This window comes from Phaethon aethereus (assembly GCF_964289735.1).
Source record: "Phaethon aethereus genome assembly, chromosome: 18".
NCBI classification, from domain to species: Eukaryota; Metazoa; Chordata; class Aves; order Phaethontiformes; family Phaethontidae; genus Phaethon; species Phaethon aethereus.
The window spans coordinates 13,126,441-13,152,451 of record NC_138594.1 but is presented as its reverse complement, the minus strand read 5'-3'; the positions used below and the strand labels follow the sequence as shown (position 1 = coordinate 13,152,451).

The following is a 26,011-nucleotide window of genomic DNA, read 5'->3' as shown; positions in this document are numbered from 1 at the left end:
TTACCTAGTTAATCATTGCAGTTGTCACAGTAAAGGGCTTCTCATGGAACCCAGTTTGCCTGTCAACACGTCAACGGTACTGAATGACTGGTAGGAGAAAGTCTGCAAGAGTTTGTGCTGAAGGAAGCAGGCAAAGCAGCAGCACCTTCCGCTAGAAACACGGGTCTCCCCACAAGCTCCTTTTCACAACAGATCATCGAAGCAACAGAAACCGTCACGTGCAAAACAGAAAACACCTCTGCAAAGCTGGGAAGCTGAAAGTTTGCAGCAAATTGGTATCTATGATGCAGCAATTTCCCCCCCCCCTTTTTTTTTTAAAGTACGTTCCGCCCTCTAAAACACCAGAGATCTAGCTTATTTCTGCGGCTCTGCATGCGGCAGCAAAAGGGTCCAAGACAATGCTGCAAACTGCATCTTTTCTTTGCGCCTCGCGGCTGCCCTGCGCGACGCCCAGAGCTCGCAGGCAGCACGCTGCTGCTTCTCCTCTGCTTTTTGCCAGTTCCCATCTCCGCCCCCGCTGCGTGCCTGCTTACTGCAGGCTGCTGGGGGGAGGACAGCGCTTTTTCCACCACATGTCTAACAAGAACAACTCGCTATGCACGCTTCACAAGGCAATCGAGCAAAAGTCTCAATCTGCACAGGAAAAATGCTGCTTTGGTACACGGTCTGGTTGCTGTCCCGTAGGAACCACACAAGCTGGCGGCCTGGCCCCTTTGCAGGGAGGTGCAACACCCAGACTACTGGTGATTCTGGCTTGGGCTGTGATACCAGCTCACGAGAGGACCACAAGGATCCTGCGGGACTCATCCTCTTCCCCCAGCATCCTTACGGATAAAATCCTGCAGCATTTACATCCCAGTTAACAAAAAGTACAACAAAAGGATGCTACTCAGTGTGAGAAAAAAAACAGGAACGGCTAGAGGGGACCACTGCTACAACTGGGAGCTGCCACAGGGAGAAAACTGAAAATCAAGGGGAGGAGTGAAATGGCAAGGAGAAGTTAAAACGTTGGCACCTCCAGGGGAGGGAGGAGAGGCTAACGTCTTCCTCTCCTTCCTCGTGCTGAGGGAGATCACCCAGAAAGACAGCCAGTGCGGCTGGAGCCTCGGGCCCAGGAGACTCCGTTCTCAGCACACCCCTGCAGACAGACAGACGCCTTCAGAAGGAAAAGGTCAGCAAGACATGAAGTGGCTCTGGACAAGGGACAAGCAGCGTGGCCAGGGAGCAGAGGCCAGACCTTAGAGATGTTGCAAAGGAAACAGAAGTAAAATCTGCTCCCTGCCTTGCCGTATGGGTGCACAAAGAGCAGATATCCTGCCATCCCACTCGGGCCAAAAGCAGAGTCAGCAGGTCCCTGCCACTGCTGCCCTCGGCTTGGAGCTCGTCCACTTCCTCCCCTCACACAATCTACAGCCCCAGCAGAAATGCACTTTGCAACTGGAAGGTTGTTCTTGTGTCTTCCAGAAACAACAGCGGAAAGGAAGAGCATTTCCACAAAGAGGATCTATTCTGGTGCCACAGGAACTAGGAGCAACGTGGGAGAGAAGGGAACTGTAGGAAACAGCTGAAAACATTAAAATGTTTTAAAAGGATTTTTGTTGTTTCTTATCTTAGTGGGGAACCACAGGCTTGAATGCCTTAGATTCAAACCCCTTTGATTGTTCAACATTTGGAGTTCATCTGTGAGCTTCCCAGAGCAGCGGGTACGGGCACACACGGCAGTCAAAGACAGGCTGGGCTGTCCGTGAACCAGCAGCCGTCCCTCACCTTCAGCTCCCCCCGTCAGCACTCCTCCTCCTCACCTACCCCGTCAGCAACTGACGACCAGAATAAAGAGGTCCACAGTTTGTCTTAATTCCACAGAGATACTTCCGACATGGAGAACCAGGCAGTTTGTACTCAAGGGACCACCAAGACTAATCTGACAATCAAAGGAAGAGGAACGTAGGGTGCAAGGACCCGGCGGCTCGAGGAACCAACCACAGGCAGAGAAGCCACCCTGCTCCCAAAGCGTTCAGCTGAAGAGCTGAGAACCCGGAGCAAGGAGAGGGGCAACACTGCAGAGCAGTTATAAGCCAGGGTCCAGTCCCACAGGAAGGATCTCCCTGCCCCTGAAAAGCAAACCCGCCGAGAGCAGAGACCCTTCTCCAGAAGCACTTCTCAACGTGGATACGGCAAGAGGACGTGCAAAGCCGTGTGGCTGCAGCCTCCTCCAACAGGCAGGTCAGCAAGGCAAGGGCCTGTCTCCCGAGAGGAGAGCTCTGAGCACGGACGGGAATTCAGGAGAGGAAGTTTACGCGGCCATTTCCTCTGCTGTTTGCTTTCCCTCGGCCGTCCTTCCTCCCAGAAGATAACTCGAACTTTGTACAGAAGCGTCATTAGCTCAGAACATCTCCTCTAACCACGCCTGAGCCGTCAGCAGGAAACAAAAAACTGCATTTGTGCAGAGTGACGACATCCTCCAAACTGTGCTGTTTTGGACACGGAGCGTTCGGAGGGACAGAGTCACGGCAAAGGAATGCAGAGCCCCGGTCAGTGCTGGGTTCCTCCACTGCGCTGTGACAGAGATGCTGTGTTCTAAGGGCTGTGCTGTCCAAAAACGCCTACAGTGAAGGTGTGCTGGCCACTGCACTACCAGGGGAGGGCAGAGGGGAATCTCTTTTCCACCCGCGCAGGAGCGAGACCGAGGGGTCATTTACTGACCTCGAGCAGCCTCTCCACAGCTCCTCTCCCCCAACTGGGACAACAGCAACTCCGGCTTCCCTAGGAGGGGCCTCTCGGACAGGCTTGTGTCAACACTGGCAAGCCAACACCTTCCTGTTAGAAGTTAAACACTCTGTTTACAGACCTTAACGCGACCTTCAGCAGCACTCTGCCAAACCTCGCTCTGTCCCCCCGCTCAAGGCTTCCGGAGGGCAGCAGGACACGGACCCACACCTTTGCGGGAACATGCTTGGTGCTTAACCACAAGAAAGGGAACGCTCTCCCCAGTTCATTCACAGCTCCGCACGCCTGACTTCAAGCTTTTTAACTGCTCCGTTACCTGATCATCTTTCCAACACAACAGATCTTCCAACCCAGCCACCCGCCAGCCTAGCCCAAGCTGCCGTCCCCAGCCCTGGCCGGCTGAGCAGAAGCCACCAGTGCTCTTTGCTGGCCAGCAAACATCTGGGACTGCCCACGTCCCTCCCGCTGGAACCCTCTTCACCACTTTTAATGCAATTCCCCTGTTTCGTAGCCTCAGCTTGCACCACCTTCCCAGCTCAGTAAATCTGGACTTCGTATCCCACCAGCCAGCCCTGTAAGCTGCCCGACACGGGACTTTGCCAGATGCCAGAGGCCCAAAAAACGCAGCCAGTTCTCAGTAACAGCACCGCAAGAGTCAAAATAATTCAGGCAAGCGCAAGAGCTGGAGCTGAAAAGGTCTGCTGCTTTGGAAGAAAGCTAAGGATGACGGAGGGAGAGAGAGCATCCATGTACATCGGCTAGGGAAAAGCAGGGAGGAACAGCTATGCCCAGGGCTGGCTGCTCCTCCCCCTTCTCTGCCACTTTTCACAGGAGTGCATTTTGATGGAGTGGAGCACCTGATCAAAGCAAGCAGGAATGACGGAGGAGACCAAAGACAGCGCTTCGGGGAAAGAATAAATGAGTCTTTGCAGAAGACCTGGAGGAACAAGGAGAGGGTGGGCCCAGAATTCGGCCCCCGAGTGGAGGCGGGGAGGTGCTCTGCAGCCTAGCGCGTTGCTGAAGGCAGGTGTGCCCTTGCTGCAGCACTTCAGAGCATCGGTCAAAGCAAGTATGCAAACCTGACAGGCGATGGATCATTCAAGAGAAGGCTGGACAGCTTGCTACCAGTCCCCTGAAATGCCAGGGTAACCTGGGGGCTGATGCTTTAGATAAGCCCTTATGCCTTTGTGGGGATTTCTGCAGGACAAACATCTTCACCAGCCTTGTGACCAGCGTTCCAGGTCAAGCATTGTGAGGGCCCCAGTGTTCAACCCCGGGCAGCTGACAGCCGCCTTAGGCAGCCAGTCTGAGAGCTCAGCACATCCTAAGTGCAGTTTCAAGGCACTGTAGAGAAATGTTCTGGCTCGGCCGGAATAGAAAGCAATTCTTGAAAGTGCTCTTTGTTCCCCTGAAAAAATCCAGGCTCACATTCAGACTCCTGCTTGGGGTTTCAGTCAAAGAAGTTAGGACCAAAGTGTCAGAATTCAGAGTGAAAGCTGGAAAGTTGGACTATTTCCTTGTGTCAGAGAAAGCATGGGGAAAGAAAAAAATACGCCCTGCTTAAAAACTTCATGTATGTTTGCAAACCCACAAGCTATTAAACACAGAAAAAGCCATTCGTTCTGTAGGACCCACAAAAATGTCGTGCTCTCCCCCTGCTGACTCTGCAGTTCACCCAAAACCTTATTCCCAGACCAGCACTGTCGTGACTGGTAATGCTGGGGCAGAGGCCCACTAAAAGGCATTGGATTAAGTTATTGTTAGAAAAAAACAAAACATGTTCATTTCAGCCCCACAAAAGCCCAGTATTTGCAGAAGCAGAGAGATCAAGCCCAGCAAAGAGCCACTTTGTTTAAGTCCCCGAGAAGGCCAATTCAACCTGGAGCAAAAGCAAAAGCTAAACTTCTAATAGCCTCTGAACGACCCCAATTTTTTAAAAATCGATTCCTGAAGCGACACCTCTATGTGTGTGTTCCTTTTTATTATTATTTTTTTGGTTGAAACCAGAAAGCTGAGGGTCAGCAGCAAGAACCACATTGCTGAGAAACCATGTTTATTTTACCCAGCCCAGGCAGGTTGGGATGTAAGGCCCGTTAAGGTTTTATAGGCTGCCTGGATTTCCCATTCTGCAGATAGAGAACACCAGAAGGCGGACTGGAAGCAGCATTTCATGCACCAAATGAATGCCTCGCCTGCTCCCAGAGGGACAAAAAGAGCCGGTGTTCCAGCACGGGGCAGGCCATGTGCTGGGCCAGCAACTCCTCTGCTGCTGCCTGCACGCCCATAAGCGATGCTGCTCAGAGCAGCTGACCAGAATAGCTCCCACCTGTACTGGGCAGACTGGAGGGGGAGGCTAGAGGAGGTGCTGAGCAGTTTCTCTGCTGCAGCCAAATTAACTACGTTCCCAGGCTCTGCAGAGGGCTTAGGGGGATGTCAAGCAGCATTAGCACTGACCTGTGAACAAAGTGCATTCTTGTGGATCTTCTTGTAAATAAGAGCTGGGCAGATAAAACAAATGAGGCTTCCCATCGTAGCACCTGTCAGGCCCAGGACTGTTTCCACTGGCAAAGAAGAAGAGGAGAAGTCAAAGTCCCTGTCCAAGACTACCAGAGCGGCAGCACGTGGCAGCTGCCTGAGCCCCTGGGCAGGCTGGTGCGCAAGCCCAGCGAGCCTGGACATCCCACCCAGAAAAGCAAATAAAAGAGACCAGAATAAATAGCCAAGCAACCAGCCCTTGCCCCCAACTCCTCACTCACCGTTCGGGATCATGATGCCTCCTACCATGGTTCCAAACACAACAGCCAGCGTCAGGGCTTTGAACCGAAGCGGCGGCATGTAACCCCCAGCAGCGAAGGTGCCGTCTTTTTGCTGGAAGAGAGAGGGTGGGAGGGGGAGAATGAGTTTAGCCGCCTGCATCACAACCCCACAGTTCCTGAGCGATTACCCCAGCAGGCTCCAGCAGCTTCATCGTCTCCATGCTACGGCCCCACAGAGGCGAATGCTGCGGGGGGTGTTAGACACGGTTGAGCAGTTTTGATACGCAATTTCATTGGAACCTTCGAAACGAGAATGACGGGGGCACGGAGCCAAAGCCGCTGTTTCCCTCCTGCCCCTCACAGGAACTGTACAGCTGTGTCCCTGTGCCAGGGCTGCAGCCGCCCAGCCTCGGCGAGCGGCCCCAAGGCCAAGGGCATGAGAAAGAGGCACGGCTGAGAAGGCAGGAGGGAGAACGGTCATAGGGGGAAGAGCTCTGGTTTTGCTACAGCAAGGTATCCCCTAACACCTGTGGGAGCAGGGCTGTTCCCACCACGTTACAACATGTGTACCAGCTCCTCCGACTTGACGGAAGACACCCCTGGCAGATGACGAAGGAGGATCGGTGTGGCTGGGGAGCTGCTACTACTGGAGAGTTTCCAGATGTCCTCCGTTTCCCATCCCATCTCTGTCCTCCGAGCAGGAGGTGCAGAAAGCAGAGGACCCAGCAAATCTGCGTGCCCTGGAGAACCAGTGGGTCCCCGCTCTCCTGGACGTACAGATGGGAGAGGAAAACAAAAGTGACACGTTCAGAGCCCAAAGAGCAACGAGCTGAGCCCAGGCAGGAACCAAAGTCTTCCCAAGGGTTTCCAGCACTTACTCCTCTGCACCCGCTGGCTTTCACCGATCGTCTTCCCCCATCCTCAGGCCCTCCCGATGTGAGAAAAGAGCCGGGGGCTTCTCACAGGCAGAAGTGGCAGGATTTAGAGCTATAAATTGCTCAAGTTTTATTTCCTGCCCTAAGAGGTTTCTATTTATGCAGATACACAAAGGCCTCAGAACATTCCCACAATCTCTTACTGTTATTTACTGAATACCATCGGCATGCTTAGTGCCGTACAATACACAGAGGAGAACACGCTACTGCCACAAGGGACTTACAGTCTAAATCAGACAGACCAACTATAGTCACAAAGGCTGTCTGAAGATCTGACCCTGGGAAAGGTGGACGTGTGGGAGAGGGCTGTATTCCACCGCATGCTTCTGCACCAGACCGGCACCAAACAGCCAGCGGAGGCACTGGGGGAAGGGGACATCTGGAGGGAAGAAGGCTGCTGAGAGGTCTACTGACAAAGGTGCAAGGATGAAAACAATAATAAAAGAGCAAAAGTGAGCAGGCACACACAGAAGCAAGAAGAAATGAGGCTGGGCTGGGCTCTGAGGACAGGAACAGAAGCTTGAGCTAAATGCAAAGCAAGATTGAGTTGGCCAGCAAAAGGATGCCAGCCGGAACAGCAGGAAATAGGAGGCTCCTCTGTTTCCAAAAGCACATTTCTCCCTCTTCCTAAGGGGGAGAACCACCTCGGCTCTGAACTGTGTAACACTTCTGCACAAGAGCCAAAATCCCCAGCGGAGCCGGGAAGTAGCAGCCATGGGACTTGGGGCACAGCAGAGCAACAGCAGGCTTCAGGCTCGCGACTCCAGCACTTCTGCCCACGAAATTCCTCTGCAGAGAGGACAAGAACCTCAAAGTACCAGAGATTAACCATTCTGCAGAGCGGGATTTAGAGGCTGCCACGGGCCTCCTCCTGCACCACACACCAGGCACTTACGATTTCCCTCTCGGTCAAGGGTTTGTCCCTCTGGATAGCGAGTACCTACCGCAAGTCAGAAATATGCAGTTGTCAACGGGGTCTCACAGGACCAAGGCACGTTTGTAGCCCAGGTCGGCAGCCAGCAGCAGAAGACAAAGTGTCACAGTAGCCATTCATAAAGCAAGTTTCAAATCTGCGCACCAAAGCAGCCGTCTGCTCCTGGCCGCACAAGAGGACCTTACCTGCTGCTCAAAGAGAAGGGTGTTCAGCGCCTGTCTGCACGGGAGAATCATCATCGGAAACCCCACAGCTACCGACATCATGAATCCCACTCGAATCATCTCCGTCACAAGGTTGGAAGGGAAGTTCATTAGGACGTTCCCAGCAATGGCTTCGGTGTAACTCACGTAGCCAAAGAAGCCCACCTGTCCGGCAGGAGCGGAGGTGAGCGGATGGGGTTTGACTCCAAAGCACGTTCATATCTGCTCTTTACAAAAGGGTGGAGGTCAGCGACCTCCCATGATTAGGGCCAGCCAGCCAAGGAGGGAGTGTGGGGCCACCTCCACAGGCAGCCTTCCAGCAGCCCCAGCTGCAGCACCCCCACGAGTTGGGACGGGAGGTTAACGAACAGCACGACCTTCCTAAAAGCAGAGGCAGGTTTCTCACTAAATACAGGAGGTTTTAAGGAAGGACTTCACAGCATGGGAACGCTGCCACTGCCCGTGGCACAGAGCAGTGACACCCTGCTTGCTGCCAGCCCCATGGACTGGCCCTCTCTGACAAAGGGGGGGCCATAACGATTCCCCACAGCAGCCTAGCTCACAGGGAAAGGCTCTTCTCAGGAATTATTAACTCAGTTTTATTAACTGGTGCTTTATGAGGCATAACCTTCTTCACATCTTTCCAGCTGCAACAGGCTGAAAGCAGCTCTCCTAAACTCTGGGCAGCATCTCCAGCTAGAAGCCAGGCCCTGGAAGGCAGACAGCAGGCTGATGCACATGGAAGAGCTGGGTATCCGCTCTGCCTCCACCCAAGGAAACATGCCATGCTGAAAACCTGGACTCTCCAAATGCCTCCTGCACTGTTCGGTTCATCATCTCCCATCTAATTTTACTTTCAGCAAAACGACTTATCTTTCAGAATAAATACAGATAAGCAGAAACCAGTCCCAACTGAAGATAAATCATCATCCCTGTTGCCCCTCCAGAGCATGACTTCTGGCAAGGAAAGAGAAGGGGAAGTTTCTTACCGTAATGTAAAAGGTGGTGACCACGTTTAGGGAAGAAGCAAATATGGAGCTCATGATTTTAACAGACGGCTCATCCAAGCTATCATAGGTAGGCAAGACCTGACTGTAGAAAAGGGGAAATTATTTAAGGAAACCTTCTGCAGAGAGAGAGAAAAACCCAACTCCAGCACGTTCTCTGCCTCAGCCCAGCAGCAAAGAATCCCTGACACCTTCCCCCTATGGAGCATAAACACTCGCTGCTATTCCACAATTTATATTGCTAATGCCAAGAGATTTCAGAACACTCATAACTTTAAGTGTTGCAAAAATATTCCTGCTCTCCCCACCCCACCACGTGGAGCTAAACGTGTGATGTAAACATTTTGGTTCAAAAGTGTTGCAAAATGAATGACCGTTTGTTCCAGTGAAACACCAGTGGCACCAGGCCAGGCAGCGCATTGGAGATTATTGTTCTTGGAGCTCTGTATGCTGATAATTAAAGCAACGCAGTGTTTACAGAGTAAAAGCAGGAAGAAGGTTAGAGCATCACGCTGTCTAAAAGAAAAGTTAAACAAACAAAACTAAATGCAGCGCCTGTCATATTTCAGCACTGCTGCTCGAGCTCAGTTCATAGAAAGCTGGGAGCACCAATTACACGGGATTTGGGGTATTTACAGACTTGGAAAGCATGTGAAACGTACTCTTTGACATCAGGTGCATATTTTAGCAACTCATTAACCTCTTGTTATTTTAATTCAAGTGGCTACATCCTGGCTTCATGTTACTGAAGTAACTCTCCTGAGAAGGCGGGGAGCATCCAGTTAGATGGGAAGGGGTATCCCCAACTCCAGTGGGCACAAAGCCCTCAACAGAAAGTGTGTCAAGCTGAGGCCAAGCAGAAAAATCCTTAACCCTTAATCCCTTAACATCAAATGGTTCCGCACAAAGGAAGCTGAGCACATCGGCTCGCAGGAACCCGCGAGACGCGCAGGGTCTGCGAACGCAGCACCGTGGGAGTCATTTACCGGCAGGGAGCGAGGAGACCGGCTTCCCCAGGAAGTCTCCCCATTTTGGGTTCCTCCCTGCCCTCGATGCAGTGACCTCCGCTAGATTAACTGACTATGTCCCGGACTTCAGCCCCACAAGGGGAAGGAGGCCAGCTAAACATCCAGGCCCAGGAAGGAGAAGAAAGGAGGGACGCAGAGAGGCTCTGCAGTGCATGGGCTGGCACAGCCAGGCCAGGTTCATGTTAGTGCAGGAGCACCAGCAGTGATGCGAGGGAGAGTGCCATGCAAAGCCCACCTGCCCCCAGGCCTCCTGCCATCACCTAATGGTACCCGCTGGGTCAACTGGGGTTTGGAGGACCAGCACAGTGTCCCTCAAGCCCCCACAACATGCTGCTGGGCCCTCCTGACCATCACCACCTCTCAAGGCAGGGCAAAAGGACAAGAAGCGTGCAACAGGCAGCATGTCCTGACATGCCCGGGGTTTATTTTTAAGTGAAATGACTGCACTGAAGGCCAGCGAAGGATCAGGGATCCTTCCCTGCGTTATCTGTTACACTGCACCTCAAAGAGGGCACAAGCAGATGGTCTCTCCTGAGCAGGCCAGTCAGCACAAGCATTAAGAGCAGCCTCGGAGAAAGCAGCCTTGCTTCAGAGATAGCCAGAGCTACCTCAAGAGTATCTGTTCTTCACCTTCGCTGTAGGAACCACCTTGTACAGGCTCTCTGAGCGCAGCAGTAACTCAGCCAGCAGGGAACTAATGCTTGCAGAGGCAATGAACAACGTTCTTACTTCTATTATCCCCGTGAATTTGGCATTTTTGCATCCATCTGCACCAGAATAGCCATCTCCAGAAATTAGAAGTTTTCTCCTGGAAAGCTTTACTGACTCCTCTTTAATTAGAGGGTTCAGTGACTTGACCAAGGTCATGCAAGGAGGCTGCAGCAGAGGTGGAGTCCTCACACCCCCAGCTCTCAGCTCCACAGCAAATTTCCACCCTACATAACTGTAGAGGAGTGACCTACTTTGCAACTTCAGCAACAACAGGATAGCTTTTAAAGAGCGAAGGGTATTGAACTCACAAGTAAAGCAGGGTCAAGTTTTTCAAGCTAGAATAGTGCATTTATTTGTCCTTACCATATGCTGCATTTACATGCTGAAGGAAAAGGATTTCTGCTTTATTGGTAGAATTATTTATTTTTTAAAAAGGTGGTTCAGGAGTTAGCAAAATTAAACCTACCTAGCTGAGAATAACATATACTTACAAAGATTGCCTCGGCTGGGGACAGCGTATTGCCCTGATGCTTGGAAAAAACGCATAGCTTTATGTTCGCCTTGCCACGTAAGTGCTGTAATGGAGCCTATATTTAGGTATGCGTACACTGGTCCAGACCAAACACTTTCCCTGAATTTCCAACTCCCAGCAAAATTGTGCTGAGTACTGTGTGGCTACCATAAGAAAAAAAAAAAAATTGGAATTTAAAAACTCTAAAATGTTAACAAGGTAAAGCTGTAAAAGAATACAATTCCCTTCGCCAGTTGTAATGGAGACATTAAACAGCAAGACTGGAGCGTGTTCGGGTAGGAACCAAGCTGCCAAGAGAGTCGATAAGTGGAAAATGATGATTTGGATCTTGCGTGTGGGTGTAAACACAGCAGTCTGAACAAATTTTATCTGTCACATTCATTTACTGTTGGCATGCTACCCATTTGCTGGAACTACGGGGGGGGGAAGCCCCAACTCTGCCAGCCTTCCAAATGAGGATGGTCTTTTCCGTGTCCACATTTGGATTTACACTTCTATTTAAAGTCTGTTACTATTCTGGCCAGGCACGTATTGCTCACTTGCCATTCTGGTGCAGAAGGTAATGCTGTTAGAAACGTGAAAATAGCCCGGTCTGCCGTCACATCCTTCCACATGCCAACGGAAACCCTCATTAAAAGCAGGTAACTGGAAACGTGTGAACAACTCTCCAAAGTCAACGACTGCGCAATCTTGAGTATTCTCAAATAAATTTGGGGAAGCAAAGAGCAGACGCAAGTGTACGCTACCCTGCAGGGGGCCCTGTGGCCATTAGGCGACACAGCCCCGCTGCCTTTCCTGGTACTAAATCATTCTCTTCAAGAAACGGAGGAAATTCATCACTTCTGCAGCTGTACCAGAAGCAACGTGCATTACACTGAGGATCTGTTTGGCCCAAATGATCTTGTGTTGCTCAAGTACAATAACTCCCAAGTGAAATATAACTCCCGCCCCCATCTAGGTAACAAAAGGGTCACAACTGACTGCGATGCTGTACTTCAGTGGGCTGTAAAATATTTTGATTAAAATAAAATAGGAAAACAGATGGTATCTATCCCTTGCAGCTCCTCATGACCCTCTTCCCCCAGAAAAACTCATGGTACACCACAACTGCCAGAAGTGAGAATGGCAGGTACTTACGACTGACAGGCAAAAGACATGCCGAAGATGGGGATGCAGCGAAAAATGCCCTCCCAACGAGTGTAACTAACTCGCTGCAGCCACTGCCCGCTGAAGAGGCCATGCTTGAAGGACGACAGCACGATCTGTAGCCAAGAGAAAGAACAGGGGTTAAGATCCGACCCAAAATGACTTCATGGCAGCAGTAATGCTAGTGCTGGGATAAAAGGCAGCGTGTGGCAGCTCTGCGAGGAACAGCTTACGCTGTTCTCAGCCCGATCTCTATTAGTCAAATTCCCCAGCTCCCCACCCACACACTTTATTAAAGCTCCCAGCAACCTCCAAGGGCCCCTTGCAACCGAGGATCCTGGGGTATATTTTAAAAGATCTGTGACATCCCCCACCTTGTTTGATGCCATCACACATCACAGTACGCACCAGGGTGGAACAATTTCCACTGACACATTTAACCGTTGAGAATTATTGTTCCCAACAATTTCTTTTGCACTCTTTTTAAACACATTTTTAAATCCAAATGGGAAGCAACACTTGCCTTGGACAATCCTGTTCAACAGAGACGGACGAAGGTCCCTAAAACAGGACCCCACCTGCACACTGCTACTCCAGAGCCATTTAACACCAGCAATTCACCGAAGACAAGGATAAACTTCAGGAAAAGAGGGGAGCAAGGCACCCAGACAAGGCCAGGGGAGTTCTTTTGCCATTGACAGGCAAACTGGCAGGCATTGGGTTGCACAGGAAACAGAAGGTAAATATGTCTGAATGCCTGTTTATAATATCGCCTGAATGGGGGTTTTCTAATCCCCAGAGATTATGTTTTAGTGCAGCCAACTCTCATGAAATGTTGTGGTTTTCTTAAAGGCACAGCTCCTGGAACATGGCAGTTTTGTAAAACACACATTTACAGTTTCCAGCCTCCTCACAGAGGCAAGCTCAGAAGCGTGACCCAGCACAACCTACTAAAAAAAGTCAAGTGGAAAGAATTTCTACACCTCCCTCTTCTTCCTTTTGTTTCAGCTCTTCCAGGCCTGAAATCTGGGGGAAACAGGGCTAGGGCTCCATGAGCAAACCACACCAACATCCGTGAGGTGCAACTTGAAGTCATTCAAAAGCAAGTGGAAGTCTCCACCTCTCAGTAAATGGTGCTATACAACGGGGCCTGGCCAAGCCAAACTGGGCCAGCTTTGGGTAACTCCCAGCTTACCCTACTTAATCTAAATGGTCAAGAACCCATTCACCTCAGTGAAGAAAAACTTTTCTAGAAATACCTTAGAACAAGTATATGCCATGTACCAGACTTAAGACTTTACAAAGCTTTCAGTGCTCAAGAAATAGAAGTGCTGGTGTCTAACAAATGAAACTACTTGCAGCCTGAAAGACATTAACCATCAGCTGCAAAAAAGCATGCGAAGTACATGCTTGAGCTCTTAATGAGACCTTCCCCCTCCAGATTAGAAGCATTGAGGTTTTCAAAGCAAAACACCAACGCATGATGAAAGTCTTTCTGCTTCCAAGCACTCTTCCCCACATCTTCCATCCTTTGATTTAAAGTCCAGAGCCCTAAATTATAAGACACCAACAAGCAGAATAAACCACAAGTCGATTTCGGGTTTATTATTATTTGTGCCACCACAGTCCCTAGCATTTGTAATAGCTTACAGATCCACTGGCCAGTTTCTACAGCCTGCAACTCCCCACCTCCACCAGCTCAAGAGCACGGGCACCCAGATCGCTCATTAGGCCCAGGACTAGCAGCACTAATTATCAGGAAGCACGTTTTAAACTTGAGGCCTGCACCTGCAGGCTGTCCCAGCGGGAACATCTGCGTTAGAACAATAGGAAAACAGCATTCCCAGCGTCGATACTCACCACGAACATGAACACCGTGTAAAAGATCAGAGCCATGGCACTGAATGACTGTATGGAGGCCATCATGTTCCTCTGGAGGCTCAGTGGAAGTACAATGCACAAGGAGACGGCAAAGAGCAGGACTATCCGGAAACTGCCCGACACCTGGAAAAGGGACCCGCATAAAGAACTGAAGCACGAAGAATACTCAAAATATCCCACCAAATTAGCAAAGTAACTCCCCAATGCCCTTAATTTTTTCCAGAGTGAGAAACAATGCAAAGCCAGGATGGATTTCAAATGGGAAATTCTGCTTTTGTACGTATTTAAAGATTTGATGCTGAAAGCTTGCCATTTCTTTGGCTAGGTCTGTGATTAGCTTATGCAGTCACTGGGTGCCACTGTTGCTCTACACAGTGTGTGACAGGTCCATCCTGAAGTGGAAAGTATTTGGAGGGGGGGTGTTAAATGCTAATCCAGCACAAGCTATTTAGGTATTTTCATGCAATTAAATAAAAACCCAACTTACTTGGGAGACAAGAGATTGAAGTCTTGAAAATTCTCATCCAGAAAATTAATCAAAACCTCACATTGGTATTTATTATAGCAGAGCACTCTGAAATGCTTGGAAATATTTAATACCTCATTCGGCTGCAGCCACAAGGCATCTTTTTAACTTCACAGTCCCTTAATCGGAGCTTAGCAGCATCAGGCAGAGCAGATAACAGCCCTGCCAAAAATCCTTCCACATGTCCATTTTGCTTCCCCGCACAGCCCTCGCGCCGGCTCCCAAGTGCTGCTGCTTGCAGCTCTCCAGGAGGAGCAGCGAGAGTCTCCTGCCCACGCGCAGCACCCCTCACCACCACGTCTCTCGAGCCAACACCGGGGTCATCACACAGCTTATTTTATCTTAAAGAGGCGGCAGGCACACAGTAACTTTGGCCACCAAAACAGCAAGGGACAGGACAAAAACCTCTTGAGCTAGAGGGCTGCAAAGGGGTGAGAGCTCGGACAGAGGAACTGTCTGTCACTGCCTGTTAGGGGCAGGAATTAAGAGAGGAAGCATCGTCTCCTCCAGGAACCTGCTCCAGAATTAACAGAGACCAAGTTAAAAAGAATTCCTCTGCTGGAAGTGCCTACTGGAGGTTTTACACATTTGATTGTTTGCCGTATGTCTGGGCTCCCAGGACTCCATAGAGCTAAATGCTCTGTGCACAAGGCGTACCATTAAAGCTTGCCACGAGATGACCCCACAGCATCTCGAGATGACCCCACAACGCCTCGTGGGCTGCTGAGCACGCCAAGGCAGGACACTCTTTGCTGTATCTAAGGCGCACACAGCTCAGTGCAAGAAGAATTTGGACCACTGTCTGCACTGTAGACGTGATCTAGTGAGGATTTATTTACCTGAAATCCAAGCAGCCGGGCAAAGAAGCTGGAGCCCAAATCACCAATGACAACATAGAAAGCAATGCAAGTTCCCAGCATCAGCCCAATCATGCTGCAAAAACAACAAATACACACCAGGTTAGGAGGCTGGAGCAGGAACCCTGGAACGCAGCTCCTGCTCCTGGATCCTATCGGATTTGTACTCTGCACAGCCCCTGAGAGAGCATGAGGCTCTGTTAATGCTAAGGCTGCCTTAGCATTAGACATTCGCCTTAGCATTAGGCACCTGGAGACACTGCCTGGGACTGCCGTAACTGAGCGATGGGGCCCCCACCGATGACACCTGAGCAGCGAGAACACGGCTACGTGTCCTGCGTGGAGCGGGGCTACAGCTCATACGCTGGGAGCAAGAGGCATCCTACATACGCTGCAGCTGCTGGTGAAGGATTAAGACAAAGGTTTAGCACCGACAAGGTCTCAAGGGCTACACGCTGCGCACAACCGCAACAGCTGAAGATTGCTTAGGATCCTACTACACCCCCCATTGCCGAGGAGCATCCAGAAGAATTAAACAGCTAAAAGAGAACATTTAAAGCGACTTAAGATCTTGTGCAGTCGCTCACTTGTGTTCAGAGGTAGAGCAGCCTCAGCAAGCCTTGCTTCAGCATACCTCCACCCTCCAACACAACTTTCTGGCAAGTCACAGTGGAGAGAAGACCCAAATTTTGCTGAAACCACAGTGAAAATGCGTTTGGCAACCAGTAGTAAAGTAGGTTTTCTGTCTACAGGGATACAGCGGGCTGCGAGCTTGATCTCACAGCCATATGAGCAGGCTGTGCCTGGTGCTAGAGGGGAGGACCACGCTTTTACCCTCAGGCTTGTGGAGGACCAGGCGATCAGTTCTGCGTTCAGCCCAAGTGAAATAAAAACCAGAGAACCTCCATCCACACCTACTACCTTGGCTAGAGATGCAGCTCTGCTAACAAGCCATGCATGGGCTTAACTGCTGTTTGGAGCAGAAAAAACCTTGGCGATGGCAAGAACTCAGAAAAATGTTTAAAAGAATCAGCAAGAGGTTCTCTCAGCCCCACACCCCACAGCAGGGCCCTACCATGGAAGTCTCGATACCAAATCAGCTCTCAAACTTCTTTCCGTAAAATGGACCACACTTTAATTAAAAGATCATCTTATGAACTGCTTCTCCTCCCATTCATGATTGCATGGACCGCTTTCCCTCCCAGTTCCAATTATATAACATCCCTGTGGCAATTAACAGCAATTGCTTGCACGGACAAGTAACATCTGAGAAATATTCTGTGTATTTTTAGTGTTCTGCAGCAGTTTGCAGCTGGGAAGAGGGAAGGAGCCAGCACCACTGACTGGCCAGGGCTCAAGACACCTCCACCAAAGAATCTCTGCTGGAAAAAGCAGCACTGTAACGACGTCCCATCGCGAGTGCTGAACGAGACCTGCAGGGGAGCTTCTACTTGCATTGGGGTCATCTGAGGAACCGGAGTCTGCCCTGAAATGGAGACAGGGTTTCCCCTACAAGGCATCTCCTAATGCCTGGCGTCTCACAGAGGAGAGCAGCGCCCGCTGAGAGGAGCAGGCAGGACCAGAGCAGCTAAAGGGTGGATCCAAGGTACAGAACACTCTCCCTCCCACTAACTCACAGCAATCTTGGCAGGGATTTCACCCCTGGAAAACAGCCACAAGTGACATGCCCATGATTTCACAGCACACGCAGCAGAGTGGGAGATGAGTTCATTCCCCAACTTCTGTGCTCCCACTATCTGGAAAGCGCTCCAGTCTCTACTCAGGAACGGGTGGGACATGCTGAAGGCGACACCTGCGAGCTGTGCTTAGGGGATCTCACTCACGCTCTTGTTCAAACTCTAGGTGGCAAGGAAGACTTCTGGGACCAGAGAACACAGGAGGGTAAGAAATGAGAGTACAGCAAGGCCACAAGAGGCTACAGAGCAGTATTTTTCATTAAAGAAAACCAAACTATTCAAGTTTTAAATATATAGCAGATTACCTTGTTTCCACCAACATTTTCCCTGCTTTTCCATAGGCATGAAATGCTGGTGTAAAAGGAAAAAAAAAAGTTATAGTTAGTCAAACAAAGGTCCAGAACATGGCACACACAGCAGTTCAAAATTCAGTAAGAGTGACAAAGGGCAGTGCAGCAGGAACCCACCAGTGTTGAGTTTTGGGGCTGCTTCCCTTGCTCACCCTCCCACTTTCTTTTTCAGACATGCCCTCTGCAAACTGAAAACCACATAAGACAGAACAAAGATGAGGGAAAGATAGAAAGCAGGTTCTTTTTCTTTTTTTTTTTCCCCCCTATTTAAAAAAAAAAAAAAAAAAGTAGTGTGAAGTAGAAGTCACACATGGCAACCATTAAAAGAAAGTCAGCACGGAAGAGAAAATATGCATGTATAAGATGCCGTGTGGCAAAAAGTTACTGCAGTGCAAAATTTCAATCAAACTCACATTTTTATTTTTATCTTCCCACTATAACTGAACCGCCTGACGTTGCTGGATGGGAGATCTGAGATGGTGCCCAGAACGTTCAATCCCATACCCAGAATACCCAGTACTCACAACCCACACCAAAGGGCTGCTGCCAAGAGACTTTTTTTTTCCTCCCTCCCATACTTGGGTTGTAGCTCATAGCAGAAAATGATCAGTAGTCTTTAAATCATTGTGTTTTTTCTTAACAAGAAAATGCCAAAACTCCACTTATATTTTTAGCTCTTAACTGGGTAGAATGGGAATTGAGACCTCCAGTTCCAAACGCAGACCACATTGCCCAATTCTGTCAGTCTTTAACTGTCAGTCCAACATGAAAACCGCCACCCTGGATTCCCCTTTGTCTTCGCTCAAGGTACAGCACACATTCCTGGAGGCCACCAGAAAGCAAACTTTATTTGCTTCTGGAAGCATCTTCTGCTATTTTAAATATTAACTTACAAACTCTGATTTCTTTGGACTCCGCTTGAGCTAAAAATTAAGGAAACAAGATGTTCTCCCACAGAATGAGAAAAAAGCATGGCAGGAGACCCACAGCAGAAAAATAAACCAGAGCTGTTATGTGGGGTAGCACCAAAAATAGCCGATGGCTCGGTGACAGACCGGGCAGAACAGCCAGCCCCAGGCGTGCTGCCCGAGCGCGAAGAGCGGCCGCACCGCTTCGGCCTCCAGCTCTCACCTCATTTGGGAACTTGCGACGATAAGGTGAAAAGGCAACAGCCCTTGGCGGGGGGGGTCAGTCACACAACCAAAGCACCAGGGATGAGAGAGAAAGAGAGGAACCAGCAAGAGGAAAACATCCCTCCTGGAGACTGGGTCATTAACGGGCCAGGAGGCCTGCTGCTGCTGCTCGGTTCCTGCGAGCTCCTTTTTCACATCACGCAGAAAGGTAAGTGCCTCCAGGTAACAGCTACAGCTGCCCGCGACAGCCTAGGCCAGGGATGCTGAGAAACGGTCGGTCTCCTCAGCTGTTCTGAAGCAACGTTCTAATGAGAATAAGCCTTCAAACGTTACGCCAGTTGTCCCCTAGCTGGGGGACACTGGAAAAACTGGATCCTTTATGTTCTCAAGGAAGGAGGAGACAATGACTGTAAAACAAATTGTATAGTCGAGCATCTTCGGAACGGGATCTCTAGCTGCCTAACAAGCTGGGCAGAGCTGAATCCACTCAGTAATTAGAGAAGCCCTTTTAAACCAAGTGCGGTTACTAGAACAGGCAACCTGTGTTTCAGCAGTTTTCCCCACAGGGAGTGGAGCCGCGCTGCCTCCCAGGGGTGCAGCGTGCTGCTGACAGGGTCGGTGCCCAGCACAGGTAGCCTGCAAAGACCCAGATCACTTTCAGCAGCTGCAAGGGGAGACACTAACTCATGTCCTGCTTAAAGTCTACCTGGGAACTGCATCCCGCTTCCCTTCTTGTCCACACATCTGCCCAAGGTCCTTCCCTTCCACACGGTGCAGGAGAACAGGGGTGAAGAGCAACGTATTTTTAATACCCAACCCCTCCGGGCATGGAGCGCTGCTGAGCGAAGATGTCTGGGCTAGGTATCAGCCCGTTACAACCCTGGCTCTTTTGTAGCTGTAACGATGGCTCTCAATGTTCCTCCGGAAGGGACTGGCTAACTGAAGTTAATTTGCAAAACTTTCTTACATCTTTCAGCACTGCCAAAGCCTCCCACAGAATCAGCTGCAGGGGCTGCCAGGATCTCTCGCAGATGTACCAGGGCTCAAGCCCACGGTGACAAAGGCTGTCTGTGTGGAGCTGCTCAACCTTGATGCATTAGGATGCATTATAGGAGCGCTGCCTTTCCTCTCGGGGCCATCCCTCCCGGTGGCACCTCTCCCAGGGCAGAGGCATTTCTTTCAGCGCCAGCCTTTACGTGCCAGGAAGTTTAGAAGCATTACTGGCCCTCTGTGTATTCGAGGCCCTTGGCTTCAGAAAGTGCAGAGGATCCCTCCTCCCCGGGAGACGCTCCAGGGTGGAGGGGACTCTCTGTACTTCAGGGAAGCGGCACACAAAGACGTGTTGTAAGGGGGCAGCGAGAAGCAACCTGGGCATCTGGGCTGGAGTGGCAGGGAAAGTCAGACAACTACCTGAGGGCTCCCCCTTCCCTCCAGCATCACAGGCACAACCTCAGAGACCACAGAACTACTTGATTTTCTCTGTTTATATCTAGCAGGTATAATCTGGCAGAAGCCAAGACATGCAGTCCGGTAGCAGCACCTCGGGCACTCTGAGGCTGGAGGAAATCCATCTGTCAACAAGGTCAGTGAGCAAGCCATGTGTTTCTTTAGCTCTTTTACCAATGGCAATGCCAGCCAACTCTCTCCTCCCTCAGAGAAATAAGGAAAAGACAACTTTTCCTGTCATTTCACATGCCAACGGAGAGGACTGGAACCTGACCACCTCCTCCTGCCCCCCAAGTCAGTCAGAATCAGAAGAGAGGTCACAAGCAGAGGCCAACCCTGGCGCCAGTGCAGAGGCGACAAGCTCCGAGGAAGAGGGCTGGCAGGCTCTGCCAAAAACCCACACATGAATCTTACAGATGTTTTTATTTTTTTGGCTGCTTGGAACCTTGCGCGCTGTTTCCTCTCTGCTCTGCCATAAACGCGCACACAGCTCAGATCCAGGCAGCCCGAGCTCCATGCCAGGCTCTCCGCTGGCAGAACCCAATGTCCTCGGTAGCACACTGGGTGGGGAAGCTCGCGGCTTTCGTGCCGAGACCAATAATTTACACCAGACACCCGCCACGCCAGCTCCCAAAAACTTGGGTTTTGATCAGTCAGCGCGGCATCTCCTCCCCTGCCCTGCAGAGTCAAAACAATTCTGCGCCTATTAAGTTCACTGTCAAGAGCAGAATTAAACCCTCGCATTCCCCTGGGGACATGGAGCAGGGGGAAGAGACCGACAGAGGAACAAAACACAAATTGAAAACTACATCAAAAAACGGTTTGCTATTCCAACAATATCAGTATGAAAACTGTAAATTAAGAGGTCAAAGTAAAACCGCAGTGAGAAAAAAAAAGCGCCCTAGAGCTGAAAATTCTCACCAAGGCCAGGGTAGGTCCTGCGCTTGCTGAGACTGGCTGATTTCACCAGGAACATGCAGGATTGATGAGTCATCCAAGAACAGAAAATCAGCAGCAGAGCTCCCAGGACAATGCCGCACTGAAACGGGAGAAAGGGGGGAAGAGACAAACGCAAGATGGAAAGTCAGTCGTCCCATACACCTTATCGCCCTCAGGCTCCCTCGCATATTTCCAGCCACACTTTTGCCTGTTAAGGGAGGTCCCTCGACTTCAGAGCAGCCAGGAGAAACATGACGTACGAGGTCAATTTTACTCTCTCCGCAGCCCAAGGACGATGTGGAGCAGCCACCTGTTTCCCACAGCCTCCAGCTGCACCAATTTAAGCACTGAAGAGCAAACTGGGAGCCATTTGCGGAGCAGAACTTCCACAGCCCCCACCTTTCGTGCCACTGGGGCATCCCCCGGTGCTCTCAGAAGGATCACGTGTAGCAAAGAGAGACCCCCTCCTAACCCCAAGGTGCAAAACCTGTTGTAAACTTATTTAATAAGCACTATTTGATAGTGCAAACCAATTACCAAGCTCACAACCAGCGCTGCCCTCCCGATTCACGTGTTTGTAGCAGAAGATGTTAAACACTAGACACTTTCTAAGGTGACTTTAAAGAGGCACAAGCGATGCCAGACCTTCATCACAGCTGCCTTTTTTTCCCCCGCTGTATTTAAACTTGGTGCAGCTGCAGGGATGTTGACAGCTCTGGGAGCGGGGGCACAGCTCAGCGTAAGGGCTCAACAGCTGGTTTGCAAACACCTCTGAGCCAACCCGCATTTATCATACGGAAAAATTCTTTAATTTTTTTTTCCCTTTCTAGTCAGAAGGGCAGAAGTGATGCCTTGGAGACCTCACGATAAAGAAAAACACATAGCTCGGTACAAGAGACGTCCGATCGCCGTCCTTAGCGCTTCCTTCACTGACCATCCTCTACCAACCACCGCTCATAACGCTGAGCCGCCCTCCGAATTCAGACATGAGGCAAACGTGCAGATGCGGCCTCCGGCTGCCCCCCCGCCCTCCCCCGGGCCAGGCAGCCAGGTCTCGGGACAGACACCGCGGTTACAGACCCCACACCGGAGACGGCGACGAGGGGCCGGCCCCGCCGCCCCGGGAAAGCGCCCCCAGCACCGGGGGGGGCCGGACGGCGGAGCCGCTCACCTGTCGGAAGCAGAAGGGCACGGTGAGCACGCTCACCCCCACGATGCTGTTCACCACGTTCATGATCAGGCCCCAGTTGGAGCCCGCCGCCGCCGCCGCCATGGCCCGCGGCGGGCCCGTCCCCGCGGCGCGGGGTCCGGCTCGCAGCGGCCGCCGCCACCCACGCCCCCAGCTGACTCCTCAGCCACCCGCGCCCGCCATGGCGTAGAACCGGACCCGCCCCGCCCCGCCCCCGCCGCCGGCCCCGGCACCGGCCACAGCGGCACTTCCGGGTTCCGCTGCTCCGCTGGCGCTTCCGGGAAGTCGAGGGGCCGGGCAGCGAGACGCGCGGGGCAGAGCGGCACCGAGCGGGCTACTCCTGCCGCGCTGGCGGACCGTGCCCGCTGCTCCTGGGAGAGCTGGGGCGGGAGTGAAGCGGGGGCGTCCCCTTACCTGGGGGCACCCCGAGCGCCGGGCACACACACGGGCATGCAGCGGGCACACACATGCACGCGTGTAAAGGCATGCACATATACACACATGCATGCACATGTACACATGCGTGCACATGCTCGCATGCACATACATGCAGATGCATGCACATGCGTGCATATTAATGCGGATACACACACACGTGTACACATGCAGATGCATGTACCTGCATGCATGCACGTACATGCATCCCACAGGGTCAGCAGCTTCACAGCGGTGGGTTGCTCAAAGCCTTGCACCCCAGGGTCCAGGCTCTGCAGAGGGCCAAGGCCCCCCGCCCATGCCATGCTCTGCGTCGGCGTTTGCCTGGCTGAGCCCCCGCCGGCACCCATCAAACCCCGCCGGGCTGTAGCACAGCATGAGCCACGCTGCAAACACGAACAGCCCTTGCAGCAGCGGTGGCACCCGGGCTGGGGGCACCCCTGCGGGCAGCCCATTGCCCGGGGTGCCCCCTGCCCGGGTGCGCAGAGCCCTGGGTGGGCATCTGGGCATGCATCCAGCCGTGCACGTGCAACGCATGCAGCAGGTCTGGTCCCCATCCTGGCCGGAGTGGTTCCCAACTCCTGCGTGGCTGTGAGTCTGTCTGCAAGCGGGGACCCCCCCAGCAGCCTGCTCTTGGGGGGTTTGAGCACCCCAAGGTTCCTCTCCGCGGTGTGCGAATAACCAGCTGTGGGTGCTGCACCCTGAGCCCTGTGCCATGGCCACATGCCACGGGTGCCAAGCTCCATCGGGTACCTGCGTGGCCACGGCAGCCACCCACCAGAGTCTGGGGGCTCCCTGCCCGCCGCAGGCATCTCCCCCCAGCCCTGCCCGCCCGCCTGCTCACTCTCCATCCCCTGAGACGGAGAAGGGAAAAAAAGAAAAGAGAGGAAATAAAATGAAGAACGTGGGGGGCTCTGGACGGCTCCCCCGGGGCCGTGCACCGCAGCAGGTCAGAGCGGCGCACGCCAACTGCACGCTGCCGCTGGAACGAAACACACGGCGCTTGTATAATTTGCAGCAATTGCAATGGGTAACCGCAGGAATTTGCTCTACAAAAGGTTTGCAGGGAGGTGAACACGCCTGCCTAATTCCCTCCAGGTGCCGCGCGGGCTCGGGGGCCGGTGGCGGCTGTGCCGGCTGCGTTTCCCTGCCTCCTGCGCCGGGGCCGTGCGTGTGTCTGGGGTGGGACGGGGGCTCCCCTCGGGGCTGTTGCTGCCCTGACCTGGGGGAGTCCCAGTCGTGGCCTGCGGCAGCTGGACACAGGACGTGGTACCTGGACACGGGATGCGGTACCCGGACAGGGGACGTGGTACCCGGCCATGGCCGGCAGCACCCAGGCACAGGGCAGGGGGCTGCAGGGGAGGGGAGCCCCTGGGTGCTGTGGGGGTGACTCACGCTGCACAGGTGTGCAAAGGCTCGTGCACACCTGCACGTCTGTGCCAACAACGCCCACGTGTGCAGGCACCCCCACGCATGCGTGCAAACCCACAGACAAGTGCGCACACAGGCACGTGTCTGCACACGCGTGCGTGCGCGCTACGGGGCCAGGAGCACCCCGCAGCCCTGACCTGGCACTTGCCTGTTGCCACGGGCTGGGGGTGCCGGCGTGGGGCTGGGGCCGGGCACCTCCCACCCATGGGTGCCTGAGGACCTGCCGCGGAGGACAGCGCTGCTGCTGGGGACCCGCGGCAGCCGCTGGCCGGGCCGGGAAGGGAGAGCACCTTGCTCCGGCGCAGAGGAGACATCTGCAGCGAGTTAGAGGGGAAATCATGTTTATCCAATTAGCGTTACATGGCCCCGAACTCTGCACTGGCAGAAGAAAGGGCTCAGGTGGCTCCTCTGCGTGCCGAGCAGCCGCCGGCAGCCAGAAGCCTGGCAAGCGCCGAGATCCAGCCGGCCGCGAGCCCCCGCGCTGTGGGACGGGGATGCCGGGGGAGCAGCCGCCGTTCTGCCACCCCTGCAGACCCCGACCCTGTCGCCAGCACGAGTGAGCGAGCGCCAGCTCGGGGTCACCCCGTGCGGCGGGGGGCACGGTGGCCCCAGCTGCCCTGCCCCAGCGCTCACCGGCACGGCAAGCACCGCCGCAGTGGCACCGGCACATGCAGAGCCGCCGGCATGGGGCACTGGGACAGCCTGGGATGGCTCGGCCACCGCCCGGCTCCCACGCGGTGCCGGCCGGTGCTGCCGGGACAATGTGTTTCCAATCGCCGTGTCCCCAGCCCCGCTGCAATCCAAACCACCTGCGGCCGCTCGCCTGCAACCCATCAGCTCCCGGCTACCGAGTAAATGGATCGCACGCGGCCCCATGGCGTGGGCTGGCCACCGCTCGCCACGGCACTGCAGGCAGGGACAGGCAGCTGCCCCTTCTCGGGGCAAACCTGGTGCTGGCATTGCCTGCAGCCCTCTGGGGCAGCCCCTGCCCAAGCCAGGTGGTCTCCATCCCATCCCTGGCAACACCATTGGCATGTGCGTCCCCCCCAAAAATAGCCCATTCCTCTGGTAGATGCCTGCGGTGGCCCGTGGCCCAGTGCCCGGCTGCCAGCGTCCCGTTGCAGTGCCGTGGCACAGCCGCGCTCTCCAGACCGGCACCGTCTGCACCGTGCATGGCGCTGTGGGGACACGACTGGGACTCCCAGGCTGGCACCGGGGATGCCACCGGGATGGGGACAGGGACAGTGGGGCTGCCCCAGCGACCCCCAGCGCCGCTCAGCCGGCACGGCGTGGGGCATCGCAGCTCCGGCTGGCTCCTGGGAGCCGGTGAAGGGCGAAGCAAAGCCCCGTTTCTTTTGTTAGCACAGGAGAGGAGCAGAGCCGGCGGCAGTGGCCCCGCCACGGGAGCTGCCGGGAAGCCCCAGTGGCTCAGAGCCCGTCTGGCCCGATGGCCCAGATCCCTCCCGCCCGGATTGGGAGCCACAGGGAATGAACAGCCCCGGGGGGCTGCCGGAGCCGCAATTACTGTAATTACAAAAGGTGGCTTAGGGCTGGCTGGGGAACCCGGGCTGGTTTATGAAAATGCAAAACCCCCCCCGGAGGTCGGGCAGCGGCCGGGGCTGGGCAGGGGCCGCTGGCGCTGCTCCGCGGGGATGCACGCACCTCCATGCGTGTGCACACGTGTGCTCGCACACACACCCCGCGCCGGGCCGAGCCGTGCCGAGGCAGATTCGCCATTCTCGGGGGTGGTGTCATCCCAGGAAAAGCGCCGGGTTCACCCCTGCCCGGCGGGATGCAGGCGTGGGAGCTCCCACCCCTGTCCCACCGCCCCTTCCCTGCTCACCGGTACTTTTCTGCAAGAATTCGCCGGTGGCGGCGGTGGGGCGGGGGGCTCTGTGCCGCAGGGTGCCGCAGGGCTCGCGTGAACCGCCCACAGCACACAGCTGCTCTTCACCAGGACCACGAGCCCCCCAGGGCCATCCCCACCCGGCAGCTTCCTCGGGGCAAGAGGGGCACAGCGCAGGGTCCCTGGGGGCTGGAGGAATGGGAACCCCCTTTCCCAGGCTGCCAGAGCAGAGCCTATCCGCACCACAGCCCAGAGGTGGGTGCACCCAAGGGTCAGCACCCGGCATCCCCCCTCCCTGCGGG

General features: G+C 53.5%; 1 protein-coding gene across 1 annotated transcript in view; it reads right to left on the bottom strand.

Annotated features, from left to right (window-relative positions):
• SLC38A10 (solute carrier family 38 member 10) overlaps positions 1-22,081 on the bottom strand; it is a gene marked incomplete at both ends in the record, with an annotated part of 35,845 nt that extends 13,764 nt beyond the window's left edge. The window contains 10 exons of the mRNA XM_082008192.1: positions 5,182-5,288; positions 5,484-5,595; positions 7,538-7,720; positions 8,545-8,647; positions 11,971-12,095; positions 13,840-13,983; positions 15,226-15,319; positions 17,246-17,291; positions 20,791-20,908; positions 21,980-22,081. Of these exons, the coding sequence (XP_081864318.1) occupies positions 5,182-5,288; positions 5,484-5,595; positions 7,538-7,720; positions 8,545-8,647; positions 11,971-12,095; positions 13,840-13,983; positions 15,226-15,319; positions 17,246-17,291; positions 20,791-20,908; positions 21,980-22,081 (1,134 nt within the window). The remainder of the gene's footprint in view (positions 1-5,181; positions 5,289-5,483; positions 5,596-7,537; positions 7,721-8,544; positions 8,648-11,970; positions 12,096-13,839; positions 13,984-15,225; positions 15,320-17,245; positions 17,292-20,790; positions 20,909-21,979) is intronic.
• Positions 22,082-26,011: the final 3,930 nt, after the last annotated feature.